The sequence below is a fragment of the Uloborus diversus genome, chromosome 5 (genome assembly GCF_026930045.1).
Source record: "Uloborus diversus isolate 005 chromosome 5, Udiv.v.3.1, whole genome shotgun sequence".
NCBI lineage: Eukaryota > Metazoa > Arthropoda > Arachnida > Araneae > Uloboridae > Uloborus > Uloborus diversus.
The window spans coordinates 182,306,889-182,326,332 of record NC_072735.1 but is presented as its reverse complement, the minus strand read 5'-3'; the positions used below and the strand labels follow the sequence as shown (position 1 = coordinate 182,326,332).

General features: G+C 31.9%; 1 protein-coding gene across 1 annotated transcript in view; it reads right to left on the bottom strand.

The window, feature by feature from the left end:
* The window catches only part of LOC129223325 (uncharacterized), a 74,627-nt gene that overhangs the window by 8,386 nt on the left and 46,797 nt on the right, over positions 1 to 19,444 (bottom strand). The window contains exons 16-22 of the mRNA XM_054857892.1: positions 18,216 to 18,384; positions 16,291 to 16,439; positions 12,357 to 12,489; positions 9,407 to 9,583; positions 6,676 to 6,755; positions 2,339 to 2,503; positions 1,073 to 1,198 (exon numbers count right to left, since the gene is read on the bottom strand). Of these exons, the coding sequence (XP_054713867.1) occupies positions 1,073 to 1,198; positions 2,339 to 2,503; positions 6,676 to 6,755; positions 9,407 to 9,583; positions 12,357 to 12,489; positions 16,291 to 16,439; positions 18,216 to 18,384 (999 nt within the window). The remainder of the gene's footprint in view (positions 1 to 1,072; positions 1,199 to 2,338; positions 2,504 to 6,675; positions 6,756 to 9,406; positions 9,584 to 12,356; positions 12,490 to 16,290; positions 16,440 to 18,215; positions 18,385 to 19,444) is intronic.

Genomic DNA, 19,444 nt, shown 5'->3' with positions numbered 1-19,444 from the left:
AGCTGGGCCTTTTCACAGTATTTAGTCCAAATGTAAGAGTCAACAATATGACTCTTTTTGCTACAACTATTCAATTTATTATTTTTTACATATTGTTTTATTTTGAGTTTATGCGTTGGTAGGATTAACTCAGAATAAATTTTTTATGCCAATCAGTTTTATGGCAAAAAAAAGTGTCATGTTGTAGACTCTACATTTGGAAAAAATACTGTGAAATGGCGTAGCAACAATTTTTAACCTTTTGAGCAGTTCCTGAAAAACCTTAGAAGCTTCTCACAGAGCCCCATTCAGGGGGTGGCACAATGGGTAGTATTGCTGCTTTAGTGCACATTTAAGTTATAGTTCTTCTACCTATTATAAAAACTTGATTGCTTTTATGTTAGTGGGCAACTAACAACATCTGTTGGCCAAATCGTAAATTAAACATCTAATACTGTATATAACTTATTTCAGTAGTTAAACGGGATCCAGTAGCGTAACTAGGGGTTGGCAGGAGTGGCTCTCCCCAGGGGGGCGGTATTTTGACTGATTAACAAAAAAAATTTTTAGCACATTTTTTTTTAATCATAGAGTTTGAAAAATGCTTTAAAATATATATTAAAAAAAACTCGCAAGAAAAAGAGCTAGTGACACATTTATAACATATTCTGAGAAGGAACATTGGGCATCACTGAAAACAATTCTAAAAAAGAGAACAAGAAAAAAAATTACAATGCTGCTTCCGCATTATTGAATCAACTGATCAAAATGTTACTTTTTGGAGGTCACAAAGACCTCTGGTGACTTCCCATGTGGCTACCCTGGCTGGGAGGGCACAATTTCTTTAATTTGCCAGGGGAGCTAAACCCCATAGTTACACTACTGATGGGATCGCCCCACAATAGAGGAAGAAAACACATGCGCGCAGGATGAGCAGATTTAGCTACCGGCAGAGTTGCCCATGGAAATCGTGGGATATGGAGTCAGAAGGTTGATGGAAAATTCAAGAATTGAACCAAATTTTATATGAATAATTTTTAGCCAATTTAAAAAATGTGACACAATATTGACAAAAACATGTAAGTAAACAAACCTCTCTTTCTATTATCTTGTCATCATAAACATCATTTTTCTTAATTGTACTTCTGACTATGTCTGGGGTATTGGCAGTGCGAAGGCATCTTTCCATATCCACATCATCTCTAGAGCGAGGCCTCTCCTGAAAGAACACACAATGCAATTTTATTTATTTATTTTTTCAATAATTAAATTGGGTTGCATTAAATTACATGATACACCACACATGAACTTTTTTTTTCATTTCTTTTTTTTCAAAAAATATTACCAAATTCCAAGAGCAAAAATGTCTCCATGATTGAATAGTTTTTTTTTTTTTTTGTATCATGGAATTTTTTGAGGTGTTTAAAAAAAAATACTTCTTGAATAATTTTAAAATAAAATAAGATAAAAATAAATAAATAAATAAATATTTGATAATAATAAGTAACAGTAAGTTTGCAATCTGAATATAAAAAATTAAAATTATAAATATTTACAATTTTTTTAACAACTAATAATATGCCACCCTAATATTAATACAGTCAAACTTTGTTAACATGAACTTGACGGAGACACCAAAATATTTCGTGTAAACCAAATTTTGTGTTGACCGAACTTTGCGTTAACCGATCTCCACATTTACTGTAGTTAAGTTAAGCAGACACAAATTTTTGTTTTAGATTTGTGCTTTAATTTTTGAAGTAACATCCTTTTACAAAAGGTATGATGCACAAAAACCGACTGTGCAAGGCTAGGCAATCGCTTAACTCAAATACAGATCTTACAAACTTGGAAAGTTAGTAAGAAAATTTCAAAAGGATCGGGATTTGCTTTTCTCCTTTCTTTCCTTTTTTTTTTTCCCAAGACCTTAAAAACTGTTTCGTCTTAAGCAGGATTTCTCAAAATAATTTTCGTCTTAAGCGATTGTGATTCAACACTAATTTCTAGCTTTTTCTGACAGGATTTCGTGTTAAGTGAGTTCATGTTAATGGGGTTTGACTGTAATATGGAAGGAATATGGGAACAACTGTACACAAGTGCCCATAGATGTGTTCACACTTTTCCGAAAAAAAGAAACCTTATGGATAGCTACTGGGAGAGAACACGCACTAATAATATATTTCATGTATTTACTCAGGGAAATATTCCTTTAATAACAGCTCACTGCTAATTATTCAGGGATCTGTGCATATGGACATCTATTTAATAATTTGCAGCAAATTAATTAGACCTCAACAGTTAGCAATTAACTTGTAAATTGTACAAATATAGACTTAAAAGAATTGATTTTACATCTTACTCTGAAATACTGTGCAAACTGAGGATCTAACATATACTGATAGCCACTGACAGTATAATGCCTTCTTTTTGACTTTTTGTTGGAATACGACCTCTCCTGCTGTATGACTGGCTTTTCTTTCTTGGAGCCACTCCCAAAGAGTCTTTCATGAGCAGACTGGGGATTCTGAAGAAAAAAATACATATGTACATACATACATACAGTGTTTTCTCCAAATAATAAATTAAACTGAAATCAAGTTTATCTGTAGGAAAAGTAATTTAATTAAATTTATTTGGAATTATTTCTTTCATCGAATGTAGTTAAATAAATTACTTCTTCAATAACATTCTACAGAAGTTAAATTTGTTTCTTTTTTCACACAAGAAATTTTATTTGCTTTTCTATTATTTGGTTAGTTAGTGTTTAGTAGTATCAATGAAATTTAATTTTATGGGTTCCCTCTCCCTCCCCCTTTTAGATTAATTTGTAAATGAAGAGAAAAAAAAAGTAATATTTAAAATGGGTACAAAAAGAGAATTTTCAGCTGTAAAATGTAGACAGATTAATTCTATCACATAATTCAAATCTAATTGAAGCTGAAGTTGCTAAAAGACAATTTGTTTCCTGAAAATCTGTTTCTAATATTTTTCAGGGGGGGGGGGTAGTGGACTCATGTAAAATTTTCTGAAGACTGAAATTTTTGGAAGCTTCAAAAGATTTTCATGCATAACACAAAAGTTTTTTACTTCCATATTGATTTTATACTTGTTTTACTTTTTATTCAAATGTCAAGGGCAATATTTAAATAAAAATAAAACAAGTTTTGCGTTTTCTTAAAATAATAAATAAGAATTATTACCATATATAACAAACGTCCTTGTTCTACTAGAACAGCAAAAATTTTATACATGAAATTGGGGAAAAAAAATAAAAAGGCATTTTAAATGGACTTCTTAATAACAATGATAAAATTGAATGGAATTCACAATGTTTTGATTAGAAAATTTTTGAGCATTTAAATATAAAATACTAATCAATCTGAACCTTTATGCAGCAACAAAAGAACTCGTAAACAGTGGTTTAATAGTTCCAAAATGAAAAATAATATGCTATTTTATTGCATATCTAAGTTTGAAACTAAATAAGGGAGTGGGTGTTTTCACTTTGTATAATACCAGAACGTTATTTCTTCAAACATGAAAAATTTTCTTCCATTAAATGTAAATTTCTTTCATGACAAACATACAGTGGCTCCAAAAAGTGTTCATTCACTTTGAAATTTTTTAGTAAAACCAAAATAACTCGAAACTGAATTCAAATATGAAGTCCAATATTTTTTTACATCATTCCTATGTCATTCTAAATACAACCCATTGGTTTTTTCAAAATATTGACGGATCTTCTTTTTGAAATGGGTCAGAAAACGAAGAGACAGAGAAATAACACGCCACAAAAGTCATCGTACACTCAAATATTTTAAAATAAATTTACGATTAAAACTATCATATGCCGTTTTATTAATATTTTTGCATTGTGTTGACCCTCATAAGTCATTTGCCTTTAATTTTTTTTTATTTATTCCTTAATATTGGGCTTATTACTGTAAAATGGCTGGTATTCGTAAAAAACCGCAAACACCATTCAAAATTTGAAATTTTCTCCCACAGTAGTGGTAAATTGGTTTGAAATGTCTCTAAATTAGTTAATTTATTTGTATGTATAGTAAAGTGCTTGATAAAATGCTTGAAAGAAAGGAATCGGGCCGAAAACAAGGTAAGAAAAGGTCAACCTGCAAAGTTCACAAAACGTGATCGGAGATTTAAAGGTAAAAAATTTATGAAAAATACACATTTGAGTGCTGTAAAAGTTTCTACAGAGTTAAATGAAACATTTTACATTTAATTTTCACCTAAAATTGTCCGCCAAGTTTTCTGATCAGCTGGATTAAATAGGACCTCTTCCCGCAGAAATTTTCTTGGTCGCGCGAAAAACAGAAAGCTTACGCTTTTCGTCGCAAAATCAACGATAAATAAGCTAAAAACGTTTTAGAATCACGTCTTATCTGCAGATAAAAATTAATTTAACATTTTTTGTTAAATTGTTGTACAACTGTAAATAGAAGAAAAAATTAGGAACTTATTCTTAAGAACTTATTTGGATCAGTTAATCAGGACGGTGGAGGTTTTCTAGTGTGAGGGTGCATATCAGCATCAGGACTTGGTAGTTTGTAATTTTTTGATGAAATAATGAATCATGCTGTTCCTTTAAATATTTTAAAAAACCAATTTTGAACCCTTAGCCAAAAATTTGGTTATTGGAAACAACTTTGTTTTTTATCAAGATAACGATAAGAAGTACACGGTTTTCAACGTTTGCGTCTAGTGCCTCGAAAATTGTCCTAAAGTTTAGAAAAAAAACCCTCAATCTCCAGATTTTAACTTAATGTAACGTATTTAGAGATATCTGGTGGCTAGATTACGAAAATAGGGCTTTAAAACGAAAATACAGCTAGAAACAGTAAGATTCGAAGTGTGGTTGAACACTTACTCAGAAGTTACGTAAAAAAAAGAAAGAAAAAGAATGAAATCTATTCCCAGACGTTTAAAAGGTGTTATGAATACTGTATGATATTCTACTAATTAATAACTTAATCAAAAGTTAGATTATTCAATAATATATAGACATTTTATGAAGTGTACGAAGACTTTTGCGAGATAAAATTTCCGGCACTTTAAGGTTTTTGATTTTTAAAAAATTAAGTTTCAATATTTTTTAAAAACTTTTTATGTAGTTTTGTTAAAAATTTATCATAGATCTTATAATTAAATACCTATTCCGAAATATTATTTCTAACCAATGGATTGGGGCCTATTTCGTTGAAAGTGGTAGGTGTACGAAGACTTTTGGGAGCCACTGTATATATTTATAAATAAGAAAAAAGTATTATGTTTCATTGTATCAAATTGTTCTTATTTATTTATTTGAATGTAACTGTTCAGAATTCTTAAATCTTACATGCCCAAGTTTAGCAATTATAAAACATAACTGAAATAGATATAATATACTAAAAGAAGTATTGCATACCGACAAACAATTTAATTTTGTGTACTATTTTCATTTTTATTATTAAAAAATGAGATTCATTAAGATCTGAGTACAACAAGCATTTTTTTATAAAACAAATTCCTTAATTTATGCCTTTCTTTCCTTTGCAGTTATTTACTTATTCATTTATTTTCTTGCTAATATAGAATATTAGCTACCAGTTTGTTAGGCACTCTCGGCTTCCTTAAGAGGTTTTCCACCTCCAGCTCAGTTAATCCAATGCCGGGCTGATGAGTGCTAATAAGCAAGCAACTGCAATCCTCGGCTGGAATTGACTGAGCTGGCGGTGTATTTCACGTATTTCTGCCTTAGCCCTGGCTATAGGGCGGCAACTTACTGAATTTACCTGCCTTGCCTGCAATATTCGAGTTGAACCGAACCATTGTTTCGGTCACTCGTCTGGTCAGTGCCAATTCTATATTAGCTACCAATTCGTTAGGCACTCTTGGCTTCCTTAAGAGGTTTTCCACTTCCAGCTCAGTTAATCCTATGCCGGGCTGATGAGTGCTAATAAGCACGAAACTGCAGTCCTTGACTGGAATTGGCTGAGCTGGCGGTGTATTTCATGCGTCACACTTACTACTTACGTACCCTACCAACTTGGCGAATAAGAGATCGCCACCTGTCTATGAGCTGCTATTGGCTGATGCGTTAGATTCAAATGAATGAAATGCTTCACGCTGCTTTGCTAGTAAAATTGAAAAATTTTCCACGATTGATAGAAATTACGACAAAAAAAGGTTATATATGGGTGGGTTTAACTAACTAATCCGGTTCTAAACTGAAAAGAATAATTTTACACAAAAATCGAACAAGGCGCTAGGAACTATCTCCTTTTCTTGGTCTCAGCTTATTTCTCCATTGTCAAGTAAGCTTGCAGTCCAGTATATAAACATCTAAGATGCTATTTCTGTAAACACATATCTTAAGAGAAATTTCTTCTCATACATGAGTAGATTCTTCTTGACACTGAACACAGAAACAGACCTTACTAGCTGAAATCTTTAAGTATTTCAATACATTAAAAAATCTGGAGGCTGTGCAAATTTTAAGTTGTTACTTTGTTATTAAAAGATGTTATAATGTTTTATTGATTGACTGAAAGCAAATTTTAAGTTCTTTACCACTTATATATGATCAAACTGAAAATACATCTAACTTAATTTAACAAAAATAAATCAACTCATTTTACAACTTATGCTAGATTTTTAAGTTGAGGTATAGAAGATTAAAAAACGTAAACCACTTACTGAAGATCGATTTGAATTTGAACTCAGTAAATTGATTGATGTTGGCCTAGTACTTGGCACTACAGTAGCTTTCCGTACAACTCCTATTGAAAAAAAGAATGAAATTTAAATTGAAAAAGGGGCATATAAAATTTAAGTGAGAAGAATGTTGTTTTATTGATATCTTTACGTGCGGTTTTTTAACTATGGTAAAATATTGAACAGGATTTTTTTAACAATTACGTTCACATGGCTCGATGCGGATTAAGCTTCTACGTAAAATGCACTAATAAATAGAAAATCCCAATTTTTGGACTTGGGCTAGTCTGGCTCTCAGGTACAGATATATTTGATGTGATACATTACTAAATCATTTAAATAATTGATTAAAACATTGTTATATTTTGGTAAGTATATATCAAGTTTATATATATTTACCAAATATAAGAAGGTTTCCTTTCCTAAAACAAGTGATCATGTTCGAAGAATAAGTAATATTTTCTCACGATAATGAACTCTTTTGAAAGAGGTCCTAAAACCTCTTCTATTGATGGTTAGTGAATTTATTGAACAAACACAAAGTTTGTATGCTAATAGTTAAAAGCACTTTTAACATGACACATGAAAATAATTTGAATGCATTTAAAATAAATAACTGCTGCTTTCTTGGAGGCTAAATTGAAGAGTTTACCAACAATTTTAGAATCATGTTTCCAAGTAGGGTGTAAAAAATTATTTGTTTTTTAAAAATAAAAAAAAAACTGACTTTAAAAAAAATCAAATGCTTTCAAAGATTTAGTTACTAATTAATTTACATTTATAAATATATATAAAATTGATAGTTCTAAAAATTGCAAGTATAACTTCACCAAAAAAGAGAGGACAAGGAGAGTATGTTTTTTTTTTTTTTTAAGCAATACCAGCATAACAGGACCAATTCATCATTGTTTGGTATATACTCAGACTATATGACTTTCTTGAGTTGTGTTCTTTTGTTTTTATTGTTTAAACAAATATTGATTGTTAATTTATTAATTGTTAAATAACTATGTTGATTATAAGAATACTTGCTCACTGTTAAGAAAGATTAGTCATCAGATAGTAATGATGTAAGATACTTTACAATAAGAAATACAGAAATGCCTTTGTGCAGAAAAGTAACAGAAAATATAATAACTTTGATTCCCAAAAATTTGCAGAGAACTGCAGACACATGTTTCACTGTTACAAAGAATCCCCCTTGAATATTGAAACACAGGATTCATTTTTATGGTGTTTCAGTTCCGCTTACTCTGTTAAGTATTGAATTGTTATAGAAACTTCGGGGGGGGGGGGGAGTTTTGACACATTGAATAAAATAGTCCATCATAAAATTTTATTTATTATTACAGGGTTCATACTCTATTTGGATGAAAAAATTCCATGACTTTTCCAAGACTTTTTCATGACTTCAATGAAAATTTTCATGACCTTGTTATACGAAGAGAACAGTACTATTTAATCTCAAACTTGGTAATATTTGGAAACGAGCGTTAGCAAAACGTCTATATGAATGCCACAGCCTCATTGAAGCACTAACTTGTAATGGAAAAAATATAAGTTCACACTTAAAAAACTGAACTATTCTTATTTGTCTTCATCATATAAATTTAAGTAAAGTAAAAGTGCAGTGAATCCAATATGATAATGCTTTAAATGTCTGTTTTTTTTTTTTTTTTTTGTTTTTTTTTGTTTTTTTTTTTTTTAAAGCAGAATGACATAGAAATTGACAAAGGTTGAATGAATCACCACTAAGTTTCAATAAATTTGCTTCAAAAGTTACCTTTTAGTGTCAACAGTGCCTTTAATCATCCACATAACTTGACAGTATTTTGGTTCTTTAAAGTAAAGCCACATAGTTTAGTTCTTCATGTTTCTAAACCAGATCTTTTTAGAAAAAATCATTCAGTAATGAATCAATCTTCTGATTCAAAAGTATATTTGTTTTGTTTACAAATTTGCATAGTTTCAAATGCATATAAATTAATAGGTTCAGAAATTCCAGAACACGTTTAATTCCCGACATTGAACGTAGCAGTGGGTCGAATGGATTAGTTTTGCGTGCCGTATGTTGGGTACTACTGTTTTAAAGCATTAGAATTCCTCTTTTTCTGTATTCTATCGCCTGGCTTAAGATCTTTATTTTCTAAAACATTCAACAAATTATGATAAACTCTGATAAATTTAATAATAAAGTCCTAACGAGTGTTGGAATCGAACTCGCATGCAATTGAATTGCTTTTTTTTTTTGAGTGGGCGTAGCAAAACTAAGAACGTGAAATTTTGCTACTACGAATATGAAACATAAGAAGTGTTGAAAATAACAGAAAATTCAAAATAAGTGACGTCCAAGCAGTAAAATCACATCGCAAAAAATGCCAAACGGCTGCGACAGGAGTGGATGCAATGAGATTTCAAAATTCTGATTTGATTTTTGGATCGTTCAATTTTCCACTTTTAATAGCTTTTATGTGCTACACTGTTAAATCACTCATGATTTCTAATGCTCCTTTAGCTACTGTTCCTTTCTCTTTGCCCAGGAAATTTTTTCATGACTTGAAATAAATTTCCATGACTTTCAATGAAAATTTCAATTTTCCATGACTTTTCCAGGTCTGAAATTCTGTTATTTGTTTTCCATGACTTTCCAGGATTTCCATGAACCGAACGAACCCTGTTATTAGTAATTTTTCATTCAAAAGCATATTTATACCTTCATCAACATCCAGCAGATCATCTGATGACACGTCAGGTTCCTCAACAACCCATACAGAGGATTGATCATCATATGTAACCCTTTTCTTGTCTCGCTCTCGACTGCGTTTTTCCGACTGACGTTTCACAATTCGAACGGTTTTGATTTCGCAAGGCTTTTCTTTTGGCAAAATTCCTATATAAAAAATGTCATAAACTCATTCAGAGTGTTTTTGAATAGAATGAATAAAATTTTCTTTAGAACACAAAATTTAAATTAAATTCATATATTTCCACAACAGTTATAAAAATGCACATTTACACAAAAAAATATAGAGTAACTATCATCAGTAATCACATTTAAGCAGATATAGTAAAACCTGTGTAAGTTGACCACTTGCGGTGCCCTACTTTAGTGGTCAACTTAAAACGGGTGGTCAACTTACAGAGGTTGATTTATATAAGGGCTAATTCCGTGCCTGAAAAAAGCGGTCAACTTAAACAGGTGGTCAACTTACAAGGGTGGTCAACTTCACAGGTTTTACTGTAACATTTTTATGAATACTTGCAATAGTCCGTTATTTTTTACCACACAAATTAAATTAAACTGCACAGGGGGGAAAATGCTCTTTTTTTCCCCTCATTTATGTTTGATATTTTGGGACCACAAACTGATGAATCACAGTAACCTTAAAAAAGGGATAAAATAATTTTAGATAAAACAAGATAGAAGTTATTTTTTCCAAAAACGAACTAATAATTTTTAATGGTTGGAGCTTGTTATAATTGCATACTCAAAGTGCTTTTTTTTTTTTTTTTGATAATTTTACAGCAACCAAAAAAAAAACTTAAATATTAAATTCTAACATTGTCTACAGACTTTTCCTAATATTTTTTATAAGCAACTGTGAATAAATGGTGCAAAGGTCAAAATTATTATTTAAAATCAAGTGCGTAAGTGGAAGTTTTATGCTACAATATGTGATAAAAGCATCCCAGATATGAGCATGAACAAATTGAGAATTATGTCATGCAGCTGTTTCTGTTCATATTCTGAGAAATCAAACAACTGTCTTCACAAGCCACTTTCAGTGGCTCAAGTTGAGTTGCCCTGAAGTCTTGGTGTTTTACTGTCTGTCCTTTAAGAGAAAAGTTCCCGCTGTAAAGTCTGAGCTCGTCTACTGCCATAGAAACGGACTTCGTTCATTTTCTGCAAGGGTTAGCAGGAGGGATTTTTTTGACGCCATTTTGCCACTCATCTTCTTGCCTTTGTGCAGTCGTACAGGCGTTTTTCCAACATAAAGATTCCTTAACAATAAGCTTCCTTTACAAAAATGAAACACGTCTTATTGCTATAGCAATAGACAGGCGCAGATATTTCGCGAAAGGGCTTTTCTCGTGATGGACAGACAGTAGGTGCAGAAAAGTGCAGAAAACAAAATAAAGAAATGCTTTACTTTGCCAATGATTTAAATATTTTTTTTAATCATTGAACAACAAAATAGAAAAAAATAGGTGTTTTAGAAAAAGTATTACACACAAAACTGTTTCACGAAATTACATATGAATGCATTAAAAACAGAGACAAGGGAATGTTTAAAAATTTGGTTCATCTCAGAAAAACCAACTGGGATATTTCCAGGGGGTGCTCAAACAGAAATCTGAAGGGTTTTAAGAATAGTTGGTATTTGGACAAAATGTATGTTTATACATTTAATGACAGGTTAATTTAGATCATGGAAAAAAAGGGTGCAAGTTATTGTTTACAGGATCCAGTCATGAGACAGGCAGAAAATGTTCCTGATCTGGGTATGTTAATGTGTCAACAGTGCAGCATTGCAAGTAACAACGCCAACAGAATGCTTCGGTTTATCAATTGATCTATTTTAAACAAATCTAAAAAGTTTTTTTTGCCTTTATAAGAAGTTTAGTAAGACCTCCTTTGGAGTACGCTGTTCAGTTTTTGTCTCCTACCTCAAGAACGATATTTCTTTATTGGAAAGGGTTCAAAGGAGGGCTACTAGACTAGTCAGGGGACTTTCAGATTTAGATTAGGATACTAGAGAGACTAAAAAAGCTTAATATGTATAGCCTGGAGAAAAAGAGATTCAGAGAGACACGGTTCAGTTGTTTAAATTTCTCAAAATGAAAGATGTTAATGGTTGAAATTTTTGCACAGAAAGCAGGATGAGGGTTCATTGTTTTAAGCTATTCAAATATCAGGCAAACTTGGAAACTAGGAAAAAATTATTTCTTTAGTAGAATTGTGGGCACTTAGAGCCGCTTACCAGAAGAGGTGGCAATGAGCAAAGGGGTGGATAGCTTTAAGAAGGATATTGATCTTCATTGAGGTCTAATAAACTGACTAGGACCAGCCTAGCTGGGCCCCGAGCCTGTTGCTGGTCGTCACATTTTTGACTGTATAAAAACATGCAGACTTACACTTAAGTAAGTAATAACAAATGTTTTTATAACTGGAAATATTGATTAAATTTTTAAATAAACTTAATTTTTGCATGGGGCCATACAATTTTAAAAACTTAACTAGTTTTTCACTGTATGTTTCAAAACTGTTGTGCAATATGGAATGTGCTTTTTTACCCCTTCACATAGTAAAAATGACAAAATGCATATAACAGTAGTATCAAATACAAATATAAAGAGCCAAACGAAAAATGTCACTGGGCCTATTGATCAGCTAAACCAATACTTATGCTTGAGTCCATCCCTGCCAATAAATTTCCATATAAAAAAAGTAAAAATAATGTATTTATCTCACAAAATGATGTTTACAGGTGGGGACATCGCACTATTTAATAGTTTTAAGATAACCATGACAACAATTTCAAGATTGTTTTTTTATAGAAAATAGGAATCTATGAAACCTCAAGTAATTAAAAGAACATGACACACATACATTTCCAAAAACTCATTTTGCATTTGAAATAAATCTTCAGCACTTGTCTCACCATAAAAACGCTTCATTCTATCATCAGCTTCGTTTATATCTTGCATGGAATACTGCACGGAATCTTTGCTACCTACTAATGATGAAGGAACCGTGCCTGAAGGGACATCCTCTTTGGAAACATTTTCATTTGGCTATTAAAAAAAAATCGATTAAAGTAAAGCAAAAGATAAAATATCATTATTAATTTTAGCAATTTTTCACACAGTCAAATTTAAAATACTTAGTTTTTTAATCCACTGTGAATTTTGTAGTTGCAGGGGTAGAAGTGTCCGACTTGTCACATATAGGATATTTTCCACAAAAAATATAAGACAAATATAGGACACATTATATGAATAATTTTGCTATGAAAAAAGAAATAATACATATCATATATTATGCAGTTATTCTTATCAATGATTTTGTTTAAAAAAAACCTCAAACAAAATACCTTACATCTATAATGACTTTCCTGTAGTTGAAAGAATAATTTTTGGAAAAAGTGTACTTTATAGACTAAATAACTAAACAAAATTTGAACAAAGATAATTTTTATTTTTTCTTCCTTACTCATGACCCAAGTACTAATTCCACAGCTCTTAGATTTTATATCTACACTGAACCCTTTACCACTTGAATTAAGAACAAACAGAACTTGCGAAGGATCCTTCTGATGTTTTTCAGAGTTTTCTTTATGCTTGAATGTTTTAGCATGCTGCCTCAATTGCGAAAATCCACTATTGCTTATGGGCACTGAACAGTTGCAAAAATGGCATAAAACAGTAAAGTCATCTTTTCCTTCAGTGCACCATGCACCAAAATTTGTAGAATTAATGTCCTCCTGGTTCAACAACTCCACACGAAATGTTGTTAAGCAATGTGATTTCGCCATTATAATTCCACTTATTACGACAAACTATGTTTTAACATCATAAGGAACTAACCATTCCATGATCCCAAAATTCCACAAAAAGAAAAGATTTCAAAAAGAAAATTAGAACATTCCGAACAGAAAATGCACTGAACGCAAAAATATACCAACGAAAATGAAAACCATGATGGAAAACAAAACAAACGGCTGTCCCCCCCCCCCCCCCCGATGCAAAATTCTAAAACCAACTTCAGCATTAGTTCTCGAAACTCCACCCACTATAGAGTGACGTCGCATTGCTGTAGCCAATGAGAGAAGATGCCTGTTGCAGAATTTAGCCAGTTGAGTTTTTTAATTTGAAATTCGTTTGGGCACATACTTTCAGCGAAAAATCATCCGATGTCAGAAAGTTTATTTACCGTTCTTTTTAAAAGATATATATGGTATAAAATGGTAATATAGGAATTATAAGACATTTTTGAAAAATATAGGAAATATAGGACGATTTTGATGCTTTTTTTGAAAATATAGGAAATATAGGATATATAGGACTACTTGGACCCCTGTAGTTGTTACACATGCCATTTGAATCACTAGAGCAATGAAGACATTACTTCAAAACCGTCTCTTGAAGTCTTTCCCACCTAACCCTATCCTGTGCAATGCCCCCCCCCCCCCCCCCATCTGACTGGAGGTCTCCCTCTTCGGCGTTTTCCTTCAATGTTTGAGAAGGTGACTCTTTTTGTAGGGAACGCATCTGCATATCGAAATATGTAGCCCAGTCATCTAATGCGAGATGCCTTTATAACCTTTAAGGTTCACCATACTTTTTGTAGAATTCATGGTTATGAGCTATTCTCCAACACTTATCTTGTATAAGGCATTACTACCTAAATTAAAATGAATGTCATCCGTTTTATGCGAGCATCACCAGGATGGAAGTCCAATTTCAGCTGATAACCGATGATAAATGGGTAGCAACAATCAACGTTTTCATTCATTCAAGGCACCTAACAACCTTTGAATTACTTCTAACAGAGGAATTGATTTGCGATAGAAAATTTTAGGTCTTAACTACAGGTGACAACAATAGATTCGCTGCATGATTCTGGAAACTGGTTGTACGGTGAAATACCGTTACAGCGAATACCAAAACAATAAATAAAACTTTTGGTCCCGTTTTAAAACCCCAAAAAAACTAGTATGTTGTGGTCATCACAAAACTTTCTTCCATATTTTTCCTTTTTCTGATCCCTCCCCATGCTTGACGAGGAAGCAATATTCCTAACAAAAACAAAATGACACATGCAAAAACTTGACGACCATCCCAATGTCTGAATTATTGTAAAAGCAAAGCAAAGAGCGAAAATTGAAAGTTACTTTAAAAGCCTTACTTGAATTAATTACAAATATTTTATTTATTAAAAAACATAAGATGGCAACAGTTAAAAATTTTAATTCATTGAGATAATATTTCCGATCATTTCCATACAATTAAAATCACGAGAAATACGCAGACGACAATCTATTACGATTTATCTTTCTTATTGTTGCATTAATAAAACTATTTTTATTCGCAAAAAAAAAAAAAAAAAAAAATCAACACCTCTTGGAGCGATTGGAGTCAAAATTGAACCAAAGCCTGTTTACGTATGGATTCACATATATTCCAAATTTCAACCAGAACGCAGCATTACTTCTTGAGATAGGGCACTCACAATGGAAAAAAAGAACGGGCGATTGCGCTACCCCCTTTTTAGCTGTTGACACCAAAATAAAATCAGCTCTTATACCCACTAAGGGCTACTTGTTAAAAAATTTTTGTTTGATTCCGTTCGTTATTTCTTGAGATACAGCAGTCACAATTCACGACAAAAAACGTTCTATAACTCAACCCCCGTTTGAGCTATTGACACCAAAATTAAATCAGCACCTGCTCCAGTTAGGGGCAACATATGGACCAAATTTTGTTTGATTCCGCCAGTTACTTCCTGAGGAATAGCAATCACGCATAACTCAAAAAACGTCCCATTGCTCCACCCCCTTGGAGGAATTCGCGCCAAAAACCAATGGGCACAAGTTCACATAGGGTCACATATGTGTACCAAATTTCGTTCAATTTCATGCGACAGTTTTTGCTGTCGAGCGGCCACAAAAAACTGGTCACACACAGACGTGACACACACACACACATACACACACACACACACACACACACACACAGACAGACAGACATTTTCCAAAAATAGTCTAAATGGACTCAGCACACCTCAAAACGTTCGAATCCGTCAAAATTCGAAATTCGAAAATTTGCACGAATCCAATACTTTCTTCTATATATTAGATATAGAAGAAAGTAATAATGCATGAAAAATCTCGTTTTTACAAAATGATTTTTTCAAAAATTTGGTACAACAAAATGTTTTTCTCAATGCTAGTTTGAATATTGTTCACCAATTGCTGTTTTCCGAAATTAAAGAATGATTTTCACAAGTTGTAACATGAAAACTTTGTATTTCAAAACAGAGCCATTCAAGGTGGAAATCCGTTCATGCTGAACGTAAGCTGACGTGTGACAACAAAAGCCTGTTTATAGCCATTTAGTTTGTTGCGCATTCTATTTCTGCGCACCAAACAAGAGGCACCCCGCAAATTTGCAACGGTTCAGCGAAATTTCAACTTTTCTTGTGGTCAGTAAAGTGATGTTTATAAATTACAATCCTTTACAATGTACTTTAAGAAAAAATCTCTCATACAAAAAGAAATAACACTTTTGTGAAGACAACCAATGAATAAAAGGTCAGTGTTCAATATTTTTTTCCTTTTTTTTAGAATAAATAATGTGTTTAAATTGATTTTAGATTGTTAGTAACGGAAAATGTTGCAGATTTAATAATATTTGAGTGGAGATTTGCAAAATTAACACTTTTATGAAAATAAAGAAAATTTAAGAGGATTCTGTTACAGTGAATAATTTGGGACAACGAAAAATTTCATCTGGAGTTTGTTGCAATGAATTTCACTGTGTAAAGAAAAGTAGTTTTTTTTTACATCCATTTTGTTAAGACAGAAAAAAACTCACAATATTTATCTCTTCAGCATTCACATAGACAGGAATGTCCTCCATATCACGCTCATGAGCAACAGCTAAATCTCTCGATGTCATTGTGTCCAAGTCAGTTTCTAGGTAAGTGCTGTGGTGCTTTTTACGGAGTGGAAGTGGTGCAGAACCTATTTAGAACCAAAAATATGCAACATTTCTTAACTGCTAACAATTTCGGCATTCAAAAAGAAATTTCCTAAAAACCAATTCTACAGTACAATATATAACTTATTAACAAATTCTGGAAAGTTAAATGGAAATCTAAAATGCACAAGGCAAGATTAGGTGTGGGGCATCAAATATATAAGGCATCAATTTAACTGTTTAAACATTGACAGGATGTTATATAATAAATGAATTAAAATTTTCTTCAAATAGAGCATATAATAAATTAACAGGACCGATTAAAAACATACAGTAAGAACAGATTTAAGGTTGTATATTTGTCAAAATAACTCTTAACTTTAAAAATGATTGAAATGTTTGCAGAAAGGGAAAGGACTGAAATATTAGACACAGCTGTAATTTTGAACAAGCACGTATTCAATAATGAAATGCTTCCAAACAAAATATTTGGTTCTTAACTGGTAAATGTTAAAAATCATAAAAATTGATTTAAACCACCATAGATCATTTTTAAAAGTTCACTGTATTCAAAATAAACCAAAATTTTGAGAATTGAAAATATTTGTAAGGAGTAACTTCCAGAAAAGCATTAATAATTGATTTCTAATACATTAACAACTTATTTCTGCAATTTTATCACTGGATGGTAAAATAGTAAACAAGACAAAAATCAAAAATAAAATTTCAAATTAGTTTTGATAACCTCAATCAACTGTTTTTGCATTTGATTTTATATTGCAAAAGAAAGTGTTCTAAACTATAATTTTTAATAAATGCAGATATTGGTAAGGAGGAGGGGGGGGAGCCTACAGCAGTCCTAAACATTTTTTGACAAAGATGTTTTTTTTCCCCCTGAGGTCCCTCGCACCTACCGTTTGCATGGTGTATCAGTTTTAGGTGCTCAGGCAGACAGAGAAAATGGACCCTGGGGACCGACAAAGTAAATATCATTATACAATAAAATATAAACATTACTGCCACAACCCTGATATTGAGATAAAATCCCAAATTTACAACTGGAATGCAACCCTCCTTACCCTTTATATTTTTATCGGCCATTTTTTAGCGGATGTAAACCAATATCTAATAAAGTCATTTTTCTCCAAAAATGCAGAAAAACTTTTAAAATTGTAATTATTGAAAAGAGCAACTTTAATGAAACAGACATTAAAAAATGTTATAATGTTTCCCCTAGACCAAAAAAAGGGCACTGTATTTTCAGATAAAAGGGCACTTTTTAATAAAAATTTGGTAGTAGAAAGTGTGCTTTTTTCTCTCTTTGTTACACTATATGCCCACAAAATTCAAGTATCATTCAATTGAAATATTTTTTTCAAATAATAACCATAGCTATTGTAATTATTTTTTTGAAAGCTTTAAATGCTTCACTTAAAAAATAATGCTAAAAATTTAGAAAATTTAGACTTGCACTCAAATTATGTGAGAAATGAGATAATTATATTTCAAGGCCAGGCCAGGACGAATCTTAGAGTTTTTAATAAAAATGTTTTTTTTATGAAGAAGTTCTGTTAAAACTTACCATTGAACTGACAGAGAAGGAGAATGCTTTGAGAAATCCAAAAAAGCAGGATGAAGTTTTATTAAAACTTACCATTGACCTGACAAAGGGAAAGGGTCAAGGAGAGCGCTTTGAGAATTCCAAAAAAGCGGGATTGGGCACGTTGAAGGTTAACTTAAACAGAGCAGGGTGCTGAGCCCTTATAAAAATACCTGAGGGAAACACTATGACTAAAAATATACAAAAAACATTTCTTTACCCGCAACTCCAGTTGGACTGGCTCGAACTTCTGCACCTTTTGGTATGCTTGATCGTGCATCACATTTACACTTTTCAAAATTGTTGTTGATTCGATGCCTGTGGTTAGCCAATTCATCAAGCATGTTTTGTATTTCAGACAATTCTGCTTCTTTGTTTTGAGAACCTTTCTGCAATAAATGTATGAAAGGAAAAATAAGAAAATATAGGTGTAGTCAATACTATCATTCTTAAAAATGTAACATTCTTCATCAGCATAAACACGGATTTGTTTCTGAAACATAAACAGAGCTTGATGCTTTGCTACGAAATATGCAGCAACCGTTAAGTAGTACATGTGCCACATGTGGTCTAGTGATTAGGACCCCAGGATTTCACTCAGGAAACTAAAGTTTTATTCTCTTGTTGATGAATGGTAATTCCTAAGCTAAATGCAGAAAAATTGGGAGCTGGGTAGCAAAATAAGAAGTGCATAGATTTAACAAATAATCACTACTAATAATAAAGTCTGTCTGGATATTTGTGACGCGCATAGTGCCTAGACCGTTCAGCCGATTTTCGTGAAATATAGATCAGGGTTCATACACTTTTGGTTAAAAATAGTTCCCTGACTTTTCCAGGTTTTCCAGGTTGTTTTTTAGAAAATTCCAGGTTACTCGCTTCATTAAAAATTTAAGTTTAAATAGTAATATTTTCAAAATAATTAAAATTGTTTAAAGTAGCAATGCAGAAGAACTGAAACTTCTCCCCTTAGATTTAAAAAAAAAAAAAAAAAAAAAAAACTTAGATTTTTTTTCCTTTGTTTTCTCTGTCAAAATTTTAAGTTTTTTTTAAACATTTTGTTCAAAATTGTTTTAATTTGTTTACTATTTGTTGAAAACAGAGTACTTTCAACTTAGTTTAGGGTTTTTTTTGATGTCACGCGTAATATTATAGCGTTTTGCTGTAGTCCTGCAGCAACCTTTTAGCATCCGCTTTTGGTTTACAATACTTTTTATTTTCTTATAAGTAGGTTACACAAAACATATTGAGCAAAATGCAAAGCTAAATTTTAGTATAAATATGGTTAACTTGTTGCATCAATTGGCATACCATGTAATGCATAGTAACAAAAATCAACATCCGCCGATCATAGGCCAATGCCAATAATCTTTTTTTTTCTTCACATATTAAAGGACGCTTACATTAAAATTTCAAATTTTCTTTCCCAGAAAGTATTAGTTAATTTTC